This window comes from Anopheles moucheti, chromosome 3 (genome assembly GCF_943734755.1).
Source record: "Anopheles moucheti chromosome 3, idAnoMoucSN_F20_07, whole genome shotgun sequence".
Lineage (NCBI taxonomy): Eukaryota > Metazoa > Arthropoda > Insecta > Diptera > Culicidae > Anopheles > Anopheles moucheti.
Genome location: NC_069141.1, coordinates 45,154,803 through 45,169,868, shown reverse-complemented (window position 1 = coordinate 45,169,868; position 15,066 = coordinate 45,154,803). Strand labels below are relative to the sequence as shown.

Sequence of the window (15,066 nt, the reverse complement as noted above, 5' to 3'; positions counted from 1 at the left end):
ATACTTTCCGGGATAATAGGTCCTTTCACTTTCCTCACTGTTGGAAACTGTTAGACTTTACCACGAGTTGCAATTATGCTTGTTGAGTCGTTGGAGACATCTAAGTCTTACTCTGTGCAAAGCGACTATCAATGATTTTGATTAGAACAACTTACATGAACTCCACTGTGGCAATCGATATATTTTCCGTATTCCGTTGCTTTTATTACTATTATTAATAAATACTCTGCAATAATAATATATTTTAATTTCTGCAGCTGAATTAACATCTGAAGTATCGTCCTTTTCTGGCAGTTCTAGATGTCCTGTTGCATATTTGTATTTATTTTGTTAGGATATCGATTGTTGCGTTAAGTTTTAACCTGATTCCGCTCACTTTGGGTTTTATTATTCCTGACCTATGTTGCCTGCTTTTCTATTCTTATTCTTAGTTTACCATTTCGGGCTTTAGTTCTAGTTGGCTTCTATTATCTGCTTCTATTGGCCTCAGGCACTTCGCCAAGTGATAAATCTATTATGAACTTTATATTTTACGAAATAGATGTTTAGCTGATGTGCTACAGATTATTGAGAAATAAAGCAACTGCATGTTACCTTCAAGACTTCAAATTATCGGATTCTACAGCTAGCATTCATGAGGATTGTCCGTTCGATCCAACGATGAACATTTAGCTGATGAACAACAGCTGTCTTTCGTTTGTGTCAGCTAATCGGGGAAAATGCCACCATTCGACCAGAGCATGTGTGCGTACATACTGAGTGTACGATTATACATAAAAAAATCAATCCGGACAGACAAGGAGAGCAATTCCAGTGCACAACGTGAACATTAGTCATCCCTTACGGGGTGTAGTACATTGAAAAAAGAGAACATGTGTGGTAGATTCCGAAGAGGAAAATATTACAGGGGTTTTCAAGGATTGTTTTAAAAGAAGATTTCTAGTTCAACAGAAAATGGTAACAGTACATGGTTCCTTCCTTAATATTTCAAAATATATTCATTCATTAGAACAATTCAGAAGCAAAATAAATAAATGGACAAATAAAAAAAAATAAATAAATTATTAAATAAATAAATAAATAAATCCTTTAGTAAATAAGTAACTAAATGAATAAATAAATGTACTGTAACTGTTATGAAGTACAATTGATCAGTGCAGCTGTTTTATAAATGTTTCTGCTCAATCTAGGTACAGACATTAACTAAATAGTCAATTTATTTTCTTGTTTGTTGTTTTATTCTTAAACATAATAATAAATATTATGTACAGTTAGCAGTCATGGAAGTTGCCCCATTGTCATTCGAAACGGTATTTGATAAATACTTCCAAATACTTCGATTATATTATCGGATGTATTATTACATTATTACATCTAACACAACATTTTTTTTCCATTTGCATAGATAACAACCCAGTTCGAAACGGTATTTAATAAACACTTCCAAATACTTCGATTATATTATCGGATGTGTTATTACATTATTACATCTAACACAACATTTTTCACATTTGCATAGATAACAACCCAGTAACACAGTAAACTACAGTAAGTAAGCAAGGAAGAGACAAACTCTCACAAGTCTTGTGATATATTCGCAGTTGCACCATTGTGGTTTGCTTATACTCGCTCTCACTAGACGCAATGTGCCAGCGAGCGGTCGAGAAAAAACGAGATTGCTTTCAACGTGTACTCTCGCCTCACCTGCTCAAATAACCGGTTGCGCACGGCGCATCTAAATGGCTTCGTTTGCGCGCATTGCATCGAAACGTTGAAACGACCACCAATTGCTTTCTGTCTGTAGAATCTTACGCGTACATAGGTCCTGGGATAAAATAAAAATACAAAATATGACGTATTGTTGAATGGGTGGTATTTTTAGAAACATTTCACCTTTGCGTTTCCAGTGCGTTCTACTTTATTTTAACACCAGGTAGTAAACAAATAATCCACCCATGTTTGAAGTAATATTACAATTGAAAATTCCAATACTGACTACGAGTTTTGAAGATCGACCAACATACCATTCTTATTTGCTAATTCATTTTACCATACATATGGTAGGCATAATTGTATGAATTGTCGTAACACCCCGAGATCGTTCTTCTACATAAATTCGATACTCATGACATGAGCCTGACATTCATAATGAATAAAACAGTCCATGTAACTAACAATGAAGATATCTAATACAGTAGGTAGGAAACTATTCTTAGCTCACAAAAATTCGAATACATGTCACTCATCGTATCGTTGTCTTGATTCTTGATACGAGGAATTGAACAGAACATGAAGGCATGACAATTCAAGACCCCGCTCTACAACACTAATCCTTCTTTTTGTTCTTTTTCTTTGTTCCGTTATTTTTTGTTCCGTTCCGTTTTTTTATTACTGAAGATTATATGAAATTTTGTAACTATATTGTATAGATATCGGGCTAAGCTTTTACTCCGTTTTATGCTACTTTATCGCTAGCAGTTCAGGGGCTCTCAATATCTTCAATATCTTGAGTAACCTGTTAGATGAAACAATTTTTATGCTCTTAGTTTTTAAGTTGTTTAGGTTGTTAATTTTCAGCTACTTATCCTTTTATGTTTAAACTCAAAAGACTCTTCCGAATCCCTTGTTTTGGTAATACCTTAAGTTAGCTTAACATTAAATTACTAGTACAGTCGTAAGATCCTTGTGGCGTACGTTTGAAAAATATTAATGTACAGCTGCTCCCCGCTTTACGCTAATGTTTGGAACCGACCGCTTTAGCGCATATCAAGTTTTCTAATACATCCAATGTCCTTTGAAATATCGTTTATACTTTGTAATGTTGTATTGAAGAGTAGAAAAATTATCATGAGTAAGGGGTCTTAGAAAATTTCGCAATTAAAATGCATTGAAGTAAGAGGAATTTGAATGTTTATCAAATTTTGTACCCAATTATCTGAAAACTTTTCCATTTATTCAATTTTTCATTGCGTCTCCAAGTTATGAGAACTGACTTTCGCAAAATTCATTTGATTAACTATGAACTTTCATTTTGCCAAAACATCGCGAATCCCGGAATCGCGCTGTAATTGCTGTAATGTTATCTGTTTTGGCAGTATTCGAGACAGAATGATTGGCCCTGCAATCAAAGCCCTCAGTACATCTTTAGGACCTCGTGACAGTTCAGATTAGCGACAGGTTGTAACCCCGATACACAGGTAGCCCACAAAGCATCCGCAGAACAGGTAGACTAGCCCACCTTAGTTAAGCTTGGATATATGGTGACACAGGCTTCCGCTGTGCACGGCGAATACGTGACTGAGTAGCAGTTGGGTAGGAAAGCCTACAGGATCTTCAAGATCCTAGCGTATTACAGAGGAGTCCGTACACAGACAGAGGACAGAGGAGGCATGGTAGGCCCAAATTGAAACGGCGTTGCTGCGTCTGCCAGAAATGCTGGGATACTGGATTGACAAACGAAGGCGTTAAACCGTGGTTAACTGTTTCGTTACTGCTGCAGTAGACCAAGAACAAGAAGCGACTGTAGCGTCGGATAAATAAGCAAGCACTTTAAATGAAATGAAATATCCAACAGAAGCACCAAGTAACTACTGAAGGATTGAAAATGCTTAAGCAATCTAAACAAGCGTAAATAATATCTAAAACATATGAAATATGTATAAAACCGGATTCCAACATTGTCCTAATATAACTATTTATCATTATTTATTTTCCATTTTCTGACACAGGTGGAATTTTTGAATTGTGTTTCATTATAAAATTCTGAACCAATCTAAAAAAAGACTGCCTTTGAAAAAGATTGTGAACGTGTATTAGGTGCTTAAGCTGTTACCAATTCGCTTTTCAGATATAGATGGCGCTACAACTCTCAACGTTAGTGATGGGCAGCACCGAGAGATTAATTGATTTCAAAAATCAAAATACTGTTCCAGACGGACACCTGCTCTTACACAGTCTTTCCCGAGTTACGCGAATAATGCACAACTCGATTTCCCTTTATAATATCGTTTCTATTAATTATTCAGGGATCGATTTCTTCCTTTCACGTAATGAAGTACATTAATAATTGATATTATCACGTTTGTTTCGACAATTAGTTTAAATTTCTATCAAAACTTTTGTTAATAACAATGAATGGTAACGTGTTTTTGGGAAAATTTTAAGTTTGACAAATAAAAAATTTTTATTCTACATACAAAATTAGGCGAACTGGCAAAATTTTATGATTCGCGTATATTGAATTCGCGTAACTAGAGTGTCGCGTAACTCGGGAAATGATTGCGTAATGCCACCGGGATATCTCTAATGTTTGAATTAGTTTCGATAGCTAATTTAAACTACATTTATGTACTAAATGTTACATAAAAATCATATTTACATAAAAATCATAATTGAGTAAAATCATCCCCGTGAAACGTTGTTATAGCGGACCTATTATTAGCGGTTATTATAACCTGGGAAAAATCCGCGTATCTCGAATTTCCGCGTAAGTCGAATCCTGGTACAATTTCGTTTATGCTTCAAAATCACAGAGTCAACTTCCTTCTCTGCACTTAATTTAATCAGCGAATTAAGTTATTTTTGGAAAGAAAATTAGTTAAAAACAAATGATTTATATGACACGCAATAGTATTTTCGAACCATTTTCGCCTTTTTGCTTAGATTTTGTGCCATAAACTTGCTCAGCTGTAAAATTTTCAAGAACCGCGTATATCGCGTATACAATAGGAACCGCTTATCTCGGGGACTGCCTGTATTTGGTTATGTGACGCCACAACTCCACAACAATTGTGACCTCATGCATGAATTCTTTTAACTGATTACGGTCGAGAATCGTGAGGCCTTTGTGGTGCACGCATCAACGCCGTCACAGCCTCTGGACTTAAGCTTATACGCCTTCTCTGTCCACGTGCGTGGTTTAAAAAGACTTGACGAGTTGAATTGTTCGATGATTTTCTACTGACGACCTCCTACTATTTATATTTTAGCCGACCTCATCGGATGTACATAACGCATATAGTATTATTTTTTCGGTGTTTTCTTTATATCTGTTTTTTGTGTCTCGTGTAACGTGTAGATTGAACAATTACTATAATTATATGTACTAACTTTTTTATTGTTTCATTGGAACGGTTTGGCCGTATCGACTTATTTTACTACGTAGCCGGATAGTCAGTCCTTGCTACGGGGAATTGGTCCGGATGGGATTTTGGTCCGGCCCGTTCGTGTGAAGACCGGCTCCGCTGCCATCATGCCACCGGGCCGCCCCGTATTATGTGTACTAACTAACGAACCATAAATAAGAATTGTAATTTAATATGTACTGCAAGGAACCATTAGTTTAAAAGTTGATGTAAAAATGAAAATTTGGCGGCGCCGATTTTCACACGACAGGACTGGCAGCAAATATCAGCCGGACCGTTTTTTTTTTTGTTAAAATCACTGACTTTTCTCCATTAGAAATTACACACGGTTGGATATCGGCACATTAAAACAAAAAAATGTACATCCTCAAAAAATATTATTCATTCAATATACATTTAGTTTAGTAGATAAACTTAAAAGTGCTACGTTACTATAAAAGGAAAATCCTGGACACTTGTATCACGAAGGTTCTAAATATGAAATCCTCTCGCAGATTCATACTCTCTGTAATAGCACCATCTTCGCACATAACCATTTTTGTTGTTAGCTTTCCTACAAACAAGACCTCGTTCGATCATGCGCACGTGCAACAATGCTCAGATTCTCGACCGGATGGTCGTAATGATAAAAGCTGCTACAAGTCCCTACATTCACAGCTTATAACGCATCTGTGAGGTAATTCGTGGGTTCAAAGTTGCACAAAAACATTCCTGAAAAATAGATGTACTTTGTGAAATGTTAATGGAAAACCTAACCAAACCAAATGTAACGAGCTGTGGTTTCAGCTCCCGTTTGACAATGTGTTCGTGTGGTATGTGCTTCGATACAATCAACTTCCATTGCAATGTGGTGCAAAGTTAGGCAGAAAATTGCAATGTTCACTACTTTGCTAGATGTTTAACAACATTGAGGTTTGGGCAATCTTGTGTATAAAAAACGCATGGAAAAGTGGATGTAGACGAAATGTTTAAATAGTTAACGTACTTTTGATAACGCTCTGTGAATATTTCAGAAGTTCACACTTTAACACGAAAAGTATCGTTTAAAGGGATATGGTAGAAGATAACTTTGAGGAAACATCCCCTAAACATGTCATAAATATGCACATTAGGACGTTAACAGGAAAACTCCTCCTCTAAATGTCCTAATGCCAGTGCTTTTAGTTGGAGGGCACGAAACTGCACCGTAAATTCTGCTCACCTGCACGCCGGTAAGGTGCAATTCAAAGTGTAGGATGAATGGAGGAACCGGCGGCAGCACGACAGCGCAATGAATGAAACTGCTTCCAACAGTTCTCTCCAGCGAGGCTCCCAGAGCGTAGACGGATGCTCTCAGTCATTGTCTTACAAAGTGCGAGAAGAATCGCATCGCTGAAAGTTGTAAGCATTTTGCAAGTAAACGTATCTGCTGCCAACCAAAACACAACGCCTCCAGTTGCGGTGCAATATTTACAATCAAAATGTGGTCTGCTGGTTAGTGAGCTGGGATTGTTGCCAAAACTTTATAGCATTTTGGTAGGTGCAAATGTGAGAGTGCAGTTTTGCAGTCGCAAATTATCAATGGAAGAAAACTTAATTACTTAAACCGTGGCCAGTCGACTGTCGTGAAATATGCGATAAGTTTACCACCAATCGAAACCCGTGCGTAATACCACCGAGTTCTTAAAATCTTCACATAACTGTATATAATTTTCAGATTAGTTCTGAAATTCCGCCGGTCATTACCGAGGATCCGGTTTCGGCAAATCCGGTTTGTAGGAGTCCCCATCAAACCGGTGTACATTATTATTAGATCATCATCACCTTCCATTTCACTGCGGGAGCACGAGGGAGGGTTGTGATGCTGCAACTGTGACGTTCACATACTGTGACTAAGATTCTACTGCACGCGTTGCAGCTCGTGGTGAACAATTAATTAGTCGATTCTTAGTATCTGTCAGTGTAATGTTGCTGTTGAGTTACTGAACCGATTAACATAGCATCTTACATCTGAGCGTTAATTACATCAGTGTGTTCACATTCACATTCACTTTCAGATACTTCCTCAGAAAGTGCAATTGTAAGTGTTTGAAACAAATGGATAAACAAAATCTTTCCTTTATTGTAACTGATATCGATTTATGCAACCTTGTGTTGTTATGTGCTCATTTATGCAACATGAAATTATATTGTTTTTTACCCTGAAAATTTCACTGAACTTTGTCTGTACTTTAGTAAAACTATAAATCTTTTCTAAAATCCCCCATGTAAGAAAACTCATTAAAAGAAATATTGCTAACACGAAATCTTCATTCCATTACGATCCAACTAACTCCGATTCGATACGTTAGTCGATAAACAATTTACTTGAGTTGTTGTAAAGTTCTGATCATCAGTTCAATCGTAAAACTGTTTGCAAAACTCATTACGATTTCATTCACCCAATGAACGAAGGAGTAGATTGGATGCACAGATTATAACTACAAAGCATGCTTGTCGACCTACCATCGAGACAAGGTAAATGCTAGAAAGTTTCAAGGTTAACTTTCTTTGCGGTGATACAATGCAATCGAGCCTGTGATTGTACTTGCATTGAGTCACCGCACACACCACATCCAACGTGTGAATGTACTCGCTCGAATTTCCTAGCTTTTTACCACGAACGATTAGTACGATTCGCTGTACCACGTGCCATCATTTTGTCCAAAAATTCGCACTTTCGCTGCCAGTGTACTACAGTTACGTTGCCGTTGTCTGTGACGACACGCATCGACACATTTTGCTGTGTGCTAGCCCGTGCGAGAATCCACGCACGGTGTATAAAATCCAGCGCGCACTTGCAACAACTTTTCAGTCCAGTTTTAAACGTGATCGCAGGCAGACACGCATGCCGCTTGTTCTCGGAGTGATAGGCCAGTGTCGACAGTATGGTATAAAGTAAGCAGATATGCTAAGGAGCTACCAGCTCAGTACTGCGTAACATTCTATGCTCTGCTTAGAACGCGCACCCTAGTGAATTGAAAGCATAGCGAGTTTGGTGACTAATTTATGGTAGTGTAGAATGTCCGTCTATTAATTAATTCACTCAAATAGTTGCACCAAATGGACGTGTGCTCTTTTTATACATCCCTGATGCGTGATAGTGCAACACTACTTGTAAAAACAACCTTCAGAGAAGTAGTAGAAGGACTTTGCTTAGCGTATATGGTACAAGTGAATATTTCAAACAGTTGAATTGGCGAACGTACCGTCCCCTTGAGCCTACACCAATAGTGGATATTCGTTAAGTGATTCTAAGCGATATTATCGGTGAGGTACGCAAGGTACTAGTGATAACGTATATATTTAAAATTCGACGAGTGCACCTAATGTACAGCGCCACATAAAGTATAGCTAGAACCTACATCTTCAATTATAGTTTTTTTCGCAAACTGTAGGAATAAACGATCTCAGACTACTCTCGCAATTTTGCCGGTTCTCCCGGAGATATTGCCGACCAGGCGACAACGGTTGCAGTGCAGGCACAATATCGTACATTCCCACTAAACCGGGCGCGCTCATCGTTCGCTATTATTCAATTGAAGTTCATAATCAAAGCCCTGCTTCCACCGCTAACAGGCGCTGCTCATCGAGGATCGGTGATCGTCGCACCAGACACGTCTTGCGTCTTGCGAAGCTCACCGTAGTACCTTCAGCATAAGTCCGTAAATGAAATACACACTACGCACTTCCTCGCATCTTTGGTGCGGACCTACAAAGAGTTGCATCACCAACATAGCATGATCACCAGCAATATGGTCGTTTATGCTAATGGTTAATGTGATGGAGGTCGCCCTGACAGGAAAACTTGTTTCTTCTGTCGCTTGAAAAATTATTAACGTTTGCCGGTCCTTTCCGACTGAGATTCTGGCAACATGCGTCACAGGATGGAATGTTTTACCGTTTGATGTTGTGGCATAGTAAAAGTAGCATGTGATCAACCATAATGCAGGACCTTATTCTTAATGTAGACACTTTATAGAATAATTGTAACTCTTCAACCTTCCAGTGCATTGCTAGACACCGTACAACAACCATTCAATACAAAAGTGACACTCCCATCGTAGTGCCAATCGTTCGTCGTAACAACCACCAAAATAAAAACTATACACGAAGAAAAGACCATGGCCAGCAGTGCCAGACGGAAAGTCGCCGCCAGGTTACGTGTTACCGTGGCCATCGCGTTCTTCCTTGCAGCTCAACTTGCAACAAATGTGCAAGCGAGCGAAGATGAATTACCGGTCGTCAGTTACATCAATCGTGAAGCGTCAGGAAAGAAAATTTTGCCCGATTTTACATCGATCCAGCTCGGCGAAAGTGTTCCCGAACAATACCGTGCAGCGGCAAACAGATTCGCACGACTGTGGAAGGAACATGTGACCGGAATCAAAGGATACGACGCGGTTAAAGGTGAGTAGTTCTGGAATATTATCTATAGTTACTATCAGCATTACCATTTCCAATCAATTGAGTTTAACATTTCCGTTATTAAAGTTATATATATCATCGCTTAAAAATAGAAACAAATTACTACACTTCCACGCCGCTTGTTTTTCAGTTTCTGTGTTGATGTGTTCCGTGTGTTGATGTACGAATTCAACCAGCTAAATCGAGGTACACAAGTTTCAACCAACCATTCTTGATTAATTATTCTTTACACGATTTCTGCATTGAATCGCTTCCACCCCAACACGTTACATTCAACAGTACGGGAAACAACGATTGGCGCAGATGCCGAGTGGTTGGGTCACCTTTAAGACCAGATAACGTGATCACACAATAATGTAGGCCAGTGGTGTAACGCTACGCCTTGATTTGGTGACGTAGAATACTCGTTTTTGGCGTTATGAGCAAGCGAATGGTTTAAATTCTAATGCGCCTTCCGTTAACGCATTCGAACAGCGGCAGTTCTTTTTGAATGATTTGATATTGCTATCGAGAAATCAAATAGAAGTCGCTTAAGATATGTTCAATGTCTAGGGTGAGGAAAAATCAATAAACAGCACTTCATCACAATTCCAAAACCTTCCAAGCTGTAATGCATTCATCAAGGAAAGCAAGTCTTAGAAAGGACAACGGCTTTTGCCAGCACGACTTGCTTTATGCAGTCATATATTAGAATGCTGCAAAACGCATGTAGGACGGTATGCAGGGAAACCATGAAATCACTCAAAATTACCTGACCGTCTCGAGTATAATATCTGTTCATATCTCCGATCGTATTTTTCGTATATAAAGATGCAACCAGAGTAATCTTTAATATGTACCCCGAACGTTATTACTATCATTTCCATATTTTTTCTATTCACAGATGTTCCATTTACATTAATAGTACCGGATAAAATAGACGAGACAGTTTTCGGTGGAAATGAACCAAAAATACGAGAATTCCTGCTTGAGCACGTTGTTCCTGGTGCACTGGTAGAGGTGAAAGATCAAAACACTTATCTCAATCTAAACCAGCATCCTGTGCATGTGAATCTGTCCTGCTTCGATATGCTGATGGCGTATGAAATTAACCAAAGCGCTAAGGTACTCACCAAGCGCAACATTACCGAGCATCTCAGTTTGGTGTTCATAGTTGGCAACTTGACGGAATCGGACATTCAGAGTTCGTCCTCAAATAAATTCAACAAACGAAATATCCAAGAGACAAACCGGTAAGGATTGACATGCGTACCGGTCATAAAGATCCTCCCTCCTGATGATATTTCTGCTCTATCCCTTCCCAGCTACAACGAACCACAGAGGCTGGAAATGAAAAATGCCACCAAGGAACTTGCGTCAAGCAAAGAAAACAAAATTGGACAACATTTGATGAACTTTCTGGCTGGCATGAAATCGGGAACCAAGGTCTTCCAGCACTTTCTCTCCAGTTCCAACCTGAGCAACCTGATGGACGACAGCTCGTACATGGTTTTCATACCATCGGATACGGCCTTCCAACGGTGGCATCCCATCGACTGGGGCTTCTATCCGTTCAGTGTGCAAGAGTTTACGGAAATGGTGCTACGTAATCACTTCGTTCGTACCAAGCAACCATTGCGCATGGCGGATCTTCGGGTGATTCACGGTGATCAGCGCTATAAAACCCTTGGTGGAGAGTATATTGTACTTAAGAACAAACGTAAGTCGAATACGACCTGTTTTCTGTAACGAGTAAATGTAATTTTGGTTGTTAACCGCACATTTTCCAGCTTCTCCCAATGTGAACAATGTTACCATAGTATCCGATTATACCCTCTCGAATGGTATCGAAGTTTTCATACTATCCGAAGTGCTCTTCGTTTCGGAAGCGGTGGTCTCACGCTTGCATCAGGTAAATAGTTGAAAAAGCTGAATCATAATTTTCAATCCACAACCTATGTTATACACTTTCTTGGATTTTTCAACACGTACTCGACTTTTCACAGATGCATAAGGATAAAGAAACACCGCCCCTGTTGGCTTTCCCTTGGTTTGGAGCTCAGTTTCTGTCCCACTCATTCCTAGCCCTGGAGCGTGACACACGGTTCACACAAATCACCCGGTTTCTCAATACGGCAGAAATCGCACAGTTCATTTCTGGCTCCAATTACACCTTCTTCGTACCAACTGACGAGGCGTTTGAACGCTACAGTTTAGATTTGCTACCGGACAGTGTGCTCGCCTCCGAGAAGGGCATCAAAATGCTGCTGAACCATTTCATTCGGGGCAGATTGTATGATCGCGATCTAAAAGATGGAGAGCTGATTGACACGATTGGTGGTATGCCCGTCAAAATTCAACGATCGTTTGAAAACACTGTTCGGGTTAATACTGCACGCATTGTGGAGTCGGAAGTGTTTGTGTACAACCTGGGCACAATGTTCTACATCGACGATGTACTCTATCCCGATTTACTGAAGGATGAAGTTAAGGCAATTACAGATCTGAAGAACGTGGATAAAAATGTTCCGGACAATATCGGGGCAAGCGATGCTTATACAACCGAACAAAACCCACCAGTGACCGATCGACCGACAACCACCACCTTTCGATCGCTATACGGTCTGCTCACCACCAATGCCGACGTTGAGCTAGTGCCGTTGGAAGTTACTGAATCGAGCAAACGCAACAGCGACGAGGACAGCTCTCAGTTTCAGGATGATGAAATCATTACGCCTAAAGCGCTTCCTTTGAGATACTTCTACAACCCGAAGAAGTAGATATCATACATATCATACATTCACCCATTATTCATCGATTTGTGCACTCCCGTGACACAAGGTTTTATGTCCCGCGAGTAATGTTATCTTTCCTCACGCAGTGTACAATCTGCTGTAAGCAAATACTATTTAGTAGACGGACGACAAAGCTGTCCCGCTAATTGGAATGTTTGCTACATTCGTTTTAAGTTTCCTTAGAAATTCTCTGTGCGTTCTGTGTTTTTCTGCAGTTCATACTCCATACGCAAGCAAATAGAAGCCTATTAGTGGTGTTAGTATTTGAACTTTAAGCGGTGAAGAAAAGTCATTGAATTTGATCATTACTACAGTAAGCACACTTGAACGATAATTAGCAGTGACAGTTGCAAAGCTAAAACTTTAATGAACAATAGTGTAGAATATATTATCAAAAAACTATCAGCTAACAGTATCGGTTACTAATCTGTAGATCGTTCTGTAAAGTAATCCAAGAAGTTAGGTTCAAAAGGCCTATCGGTGGCAACCCTGAAGCATGGGGAACAGGTATGATAATATGAAATAGAGTAGAAATGAACAATAATCTGCTCGCCAGATAGATGAAGCCTTTTTTAGTAACGAGGCAGTAAACTGCTCATTCAATAAACAGTGCTATTCCAGTGCTTGCAACATTTCAACAACTGTAAATTGAACAGCAGACCCGCATCATATTGCATCGTTAAATCGTGCCAGGAGATCAGAATTTCCGTGAACTTCACATTCAGCTAGGTACTAGAAACAGGCATCTCATTAAGTTAAGTGCAATAATAATGCATTGTATCTTCTTCTGTAACAACGTTTTTCTCTATTTATTCTATTTATTTCTGTACAATTTGAATTCTTCGTTTCATGTTCGAGATGGATTTGTTCGGCACCTTTCTCTGGTATCATTTTCACACTGTGATTCTAAACAACCATTTTAGTGGATTGCATGAAATAACCTTTTTCTCGTTTAACATCAAAAACATATCAAAAGCTAAGTTACGGAATATCAATTACCATTAAGACGCATCATCATAATATGATGTGTGTTGTTATTAACAAATTTGGGAAACAACTCAAATATATCAGTAAACTTTCGTTACTTTGTACGTTTTTTAAACATTGGCAAGAAGAAATCAATAAACACTTCATAAAAATAATTATTAATGGCATTTTACTCTCAAGAAAAGAAGGCATTTGCATTGTTTAGTAGCGCATTACTTTTTCAAAAATTGTTATTTGGGGTCATACCCATTTTTTCGGACCCAATGCTCACTGGTAAAGCTTTTGATCTACCATTTGGAATGTTTAGAAGCTGTTAAGATCAATGACATCAAAGAACAAACCGTTAAAGACTTATGACACTGGTCAGTTTAGGATTGGCAATTTAATACAATAGCATCGAAGCTACTACCGGAAGAGCAGATGGCAGACCCATCCCTTCAAGAAGTTATGCACTATCAATGGCTACTACAATGGCATATGACCAGCACAAAATCCCATCAGGACTACTTTCCCATGACTGATTCCGAAGTCTCTGATCCGTGGACGGACTATCCAGCTACGTTATGAAATAAATAAAATCAAGAAAAGCCAGAAATGGCAGGCATAGACCTATGAAAGTTGTAGTGCCACTAAAGCAGATGATAACCTGGAAAATAAATTAATTACAATGAACAATAATGGAAAGAATTATTTTACTTTTTGTATTAGTGGGTTGTAAAGGAACGTTTTCTATACAGTAGTACCGATTAACTGTGTATACTGTAACTGTGATATCTTATCACAGTACTTAAATTGTCGTGCACCAACAAACAGACGTACATCTGCCAGATGCCATTTCATGTATTTCCCAACAGGTAACGATGCTTCGCATTTACATTATTGAATTTGATGATTCACGGAATCAAACACATTATTTTTATGATCCGAAACGTTGGGGCGTGACTCATAAGTGCAAATTGTCACACCGTGATGATGTGCTTCACTAAATTCTCCTTTCAATCCTATGTAATAAACGGTGGTACTATCGCCTCCATAATTGGTAGGAATATGCAATGAAAGGTGATGCACGTTTGCAAATGTTACCACTCTAAGGTACGAAAAGAGAGTAAAATTATTGCGATCATTGATATAGGCCGAACTTTGTCAACAAACTCCGTTGTAAATGTACTTACTTAGTGGAATATTCAATCACACCACTTGCATCTCTTTCCAATGCAAATTCTTGATCGGCTGTGGCAGCCGTATCATCGAAGGTCATTTTAGGGCGATTCTTGAATAGACGCATTTTCTTTGGATGTGATTCATCATCCGCCCCTATGATGATGATTCCTTTTAGTTTCACATTACCGGTGAATGGTATGTTGAATAACAGCTCCTCGTCAGCATCACTATTTACGAACTGGAAGTATAGTAACAAACAATTAGCCTCAATATACTATTTGTTTAACATCCATCTTGCGACTTTGTACCTTGTCATGGCTCAAACGTTCATTGTACGGCTTGAATACGGTTTTTCCGGATCCTTCCAGCTCCTCGTTCAAACATTCTACATTGTGCATATCAATTTTCTCGTACAAGCTGTAGTGTATACCTATTTCCAGTTCGTTTTCAATGCCCAATGCTTCATGCCCGCAATCACCACCATGCGAATGTCCATGCGACATTATTGACTAGCTCAAAAAATCTATTTTATCACAACAATTTAATCACGAAAC

General features: G+C 38.9%; 2 protein-coding genes across 2 annotated transcripts; one reads left to right on the top strand and one right to left on the bottom strand.

Annotated features, from left to right (window-relative positions):
• The first annotated feature begins 6,608 nt into the window (after nt 1-6,608).
• Nucleotides 6,609-13,982, top strand: LOC128301257 (uncharacterized). Its single transcript, XM_053037640.1, has 6 exons — nt 6,609-6,659; nt 9,172-9,572; nt 10,474-10,822; nt 10,895-11,289; nt 11,360-11,481; nt 11,576-13,982. Exons 2-6 carry the CDS (start codon nt 9,287-9,289, stop codon nt 12,347-12,349), a joined length of 1,926 nt encoding a protein of 641 aa, XP_052893600.1. The 5' UTR covers nt 6,609-6,659; nt 9,172-9,286; the 3' UTR covers nt 12,350-13,982.
• A 199-nt stretch (nt 13,983-14,181) lies between these two features.
• On the bottom strand, nt 14,182-15,066 carry LOC128304199 (PITH domain-containing protein GA19395). Its single transcript, XM_053041360.1, has 3 exons — nt 14,821-15,066; nt 14,524-14,750; nt 14,182-14,438 (listed from the first exon to the last, which is right to left on the bottom strand). Exons 1-3 carry the CDS (start codon nt 15,013-15,015, stop codon nt 14,228-14,230), a joined length of 633 nt encoding a protein of 210 aa, XP_052897320.1. The 5' UTR covers nt 15,016-15,066; the 3' UTR covers nt 14,182-14,227.

Excerpts from the sequence above, each read along its gene's own strand:
- LOC128301257 (XM_053037640.1), top strand. The coding sequence starts at position 9,287 with ATGGCCAGCAGTGCCAGACGGAAAGTCGCCGCCAGGTTACGTGTTACC. Across the intron at positions 9,573-10,473 it reads AGGATACGACGCGGTTAAAG|ATGTTCCATTTACATTAATA; the intron begins GTGAGTAGTTCT and ends TTCTATTCACAG. Across the intron at positions 11,290-11,359 it reads TATTGTACTTAAGAACAAAC|CTTCTCCCAATGTGAACAAT; the intron begins GTAAGTCGAATA and ends CACATTTTCCAG.
- LOC128304199 (XM_053041360.1), bottom strand. The coding sequence starts at position 15,015 with ATGTCGCATGGACATTCGCATGGTGGTGATTGCGGGCATGAAGCATTG. Across the intron at positions 14,751-14,820 it reads AACGTTTGAGCCATGACAAG|TTCGTAAATAGTGATGCTGA; the intron begins GTACAAAGTCGC and ends CTATACTTCCAG. Across the intron at positions 14,439-14,523 it reads GTGATTGAATATTCCACTAA|AGTGGTAACATTTGCAAACG; the intron begins GTAAGTACATTT and ends TTCGTACCTTAG.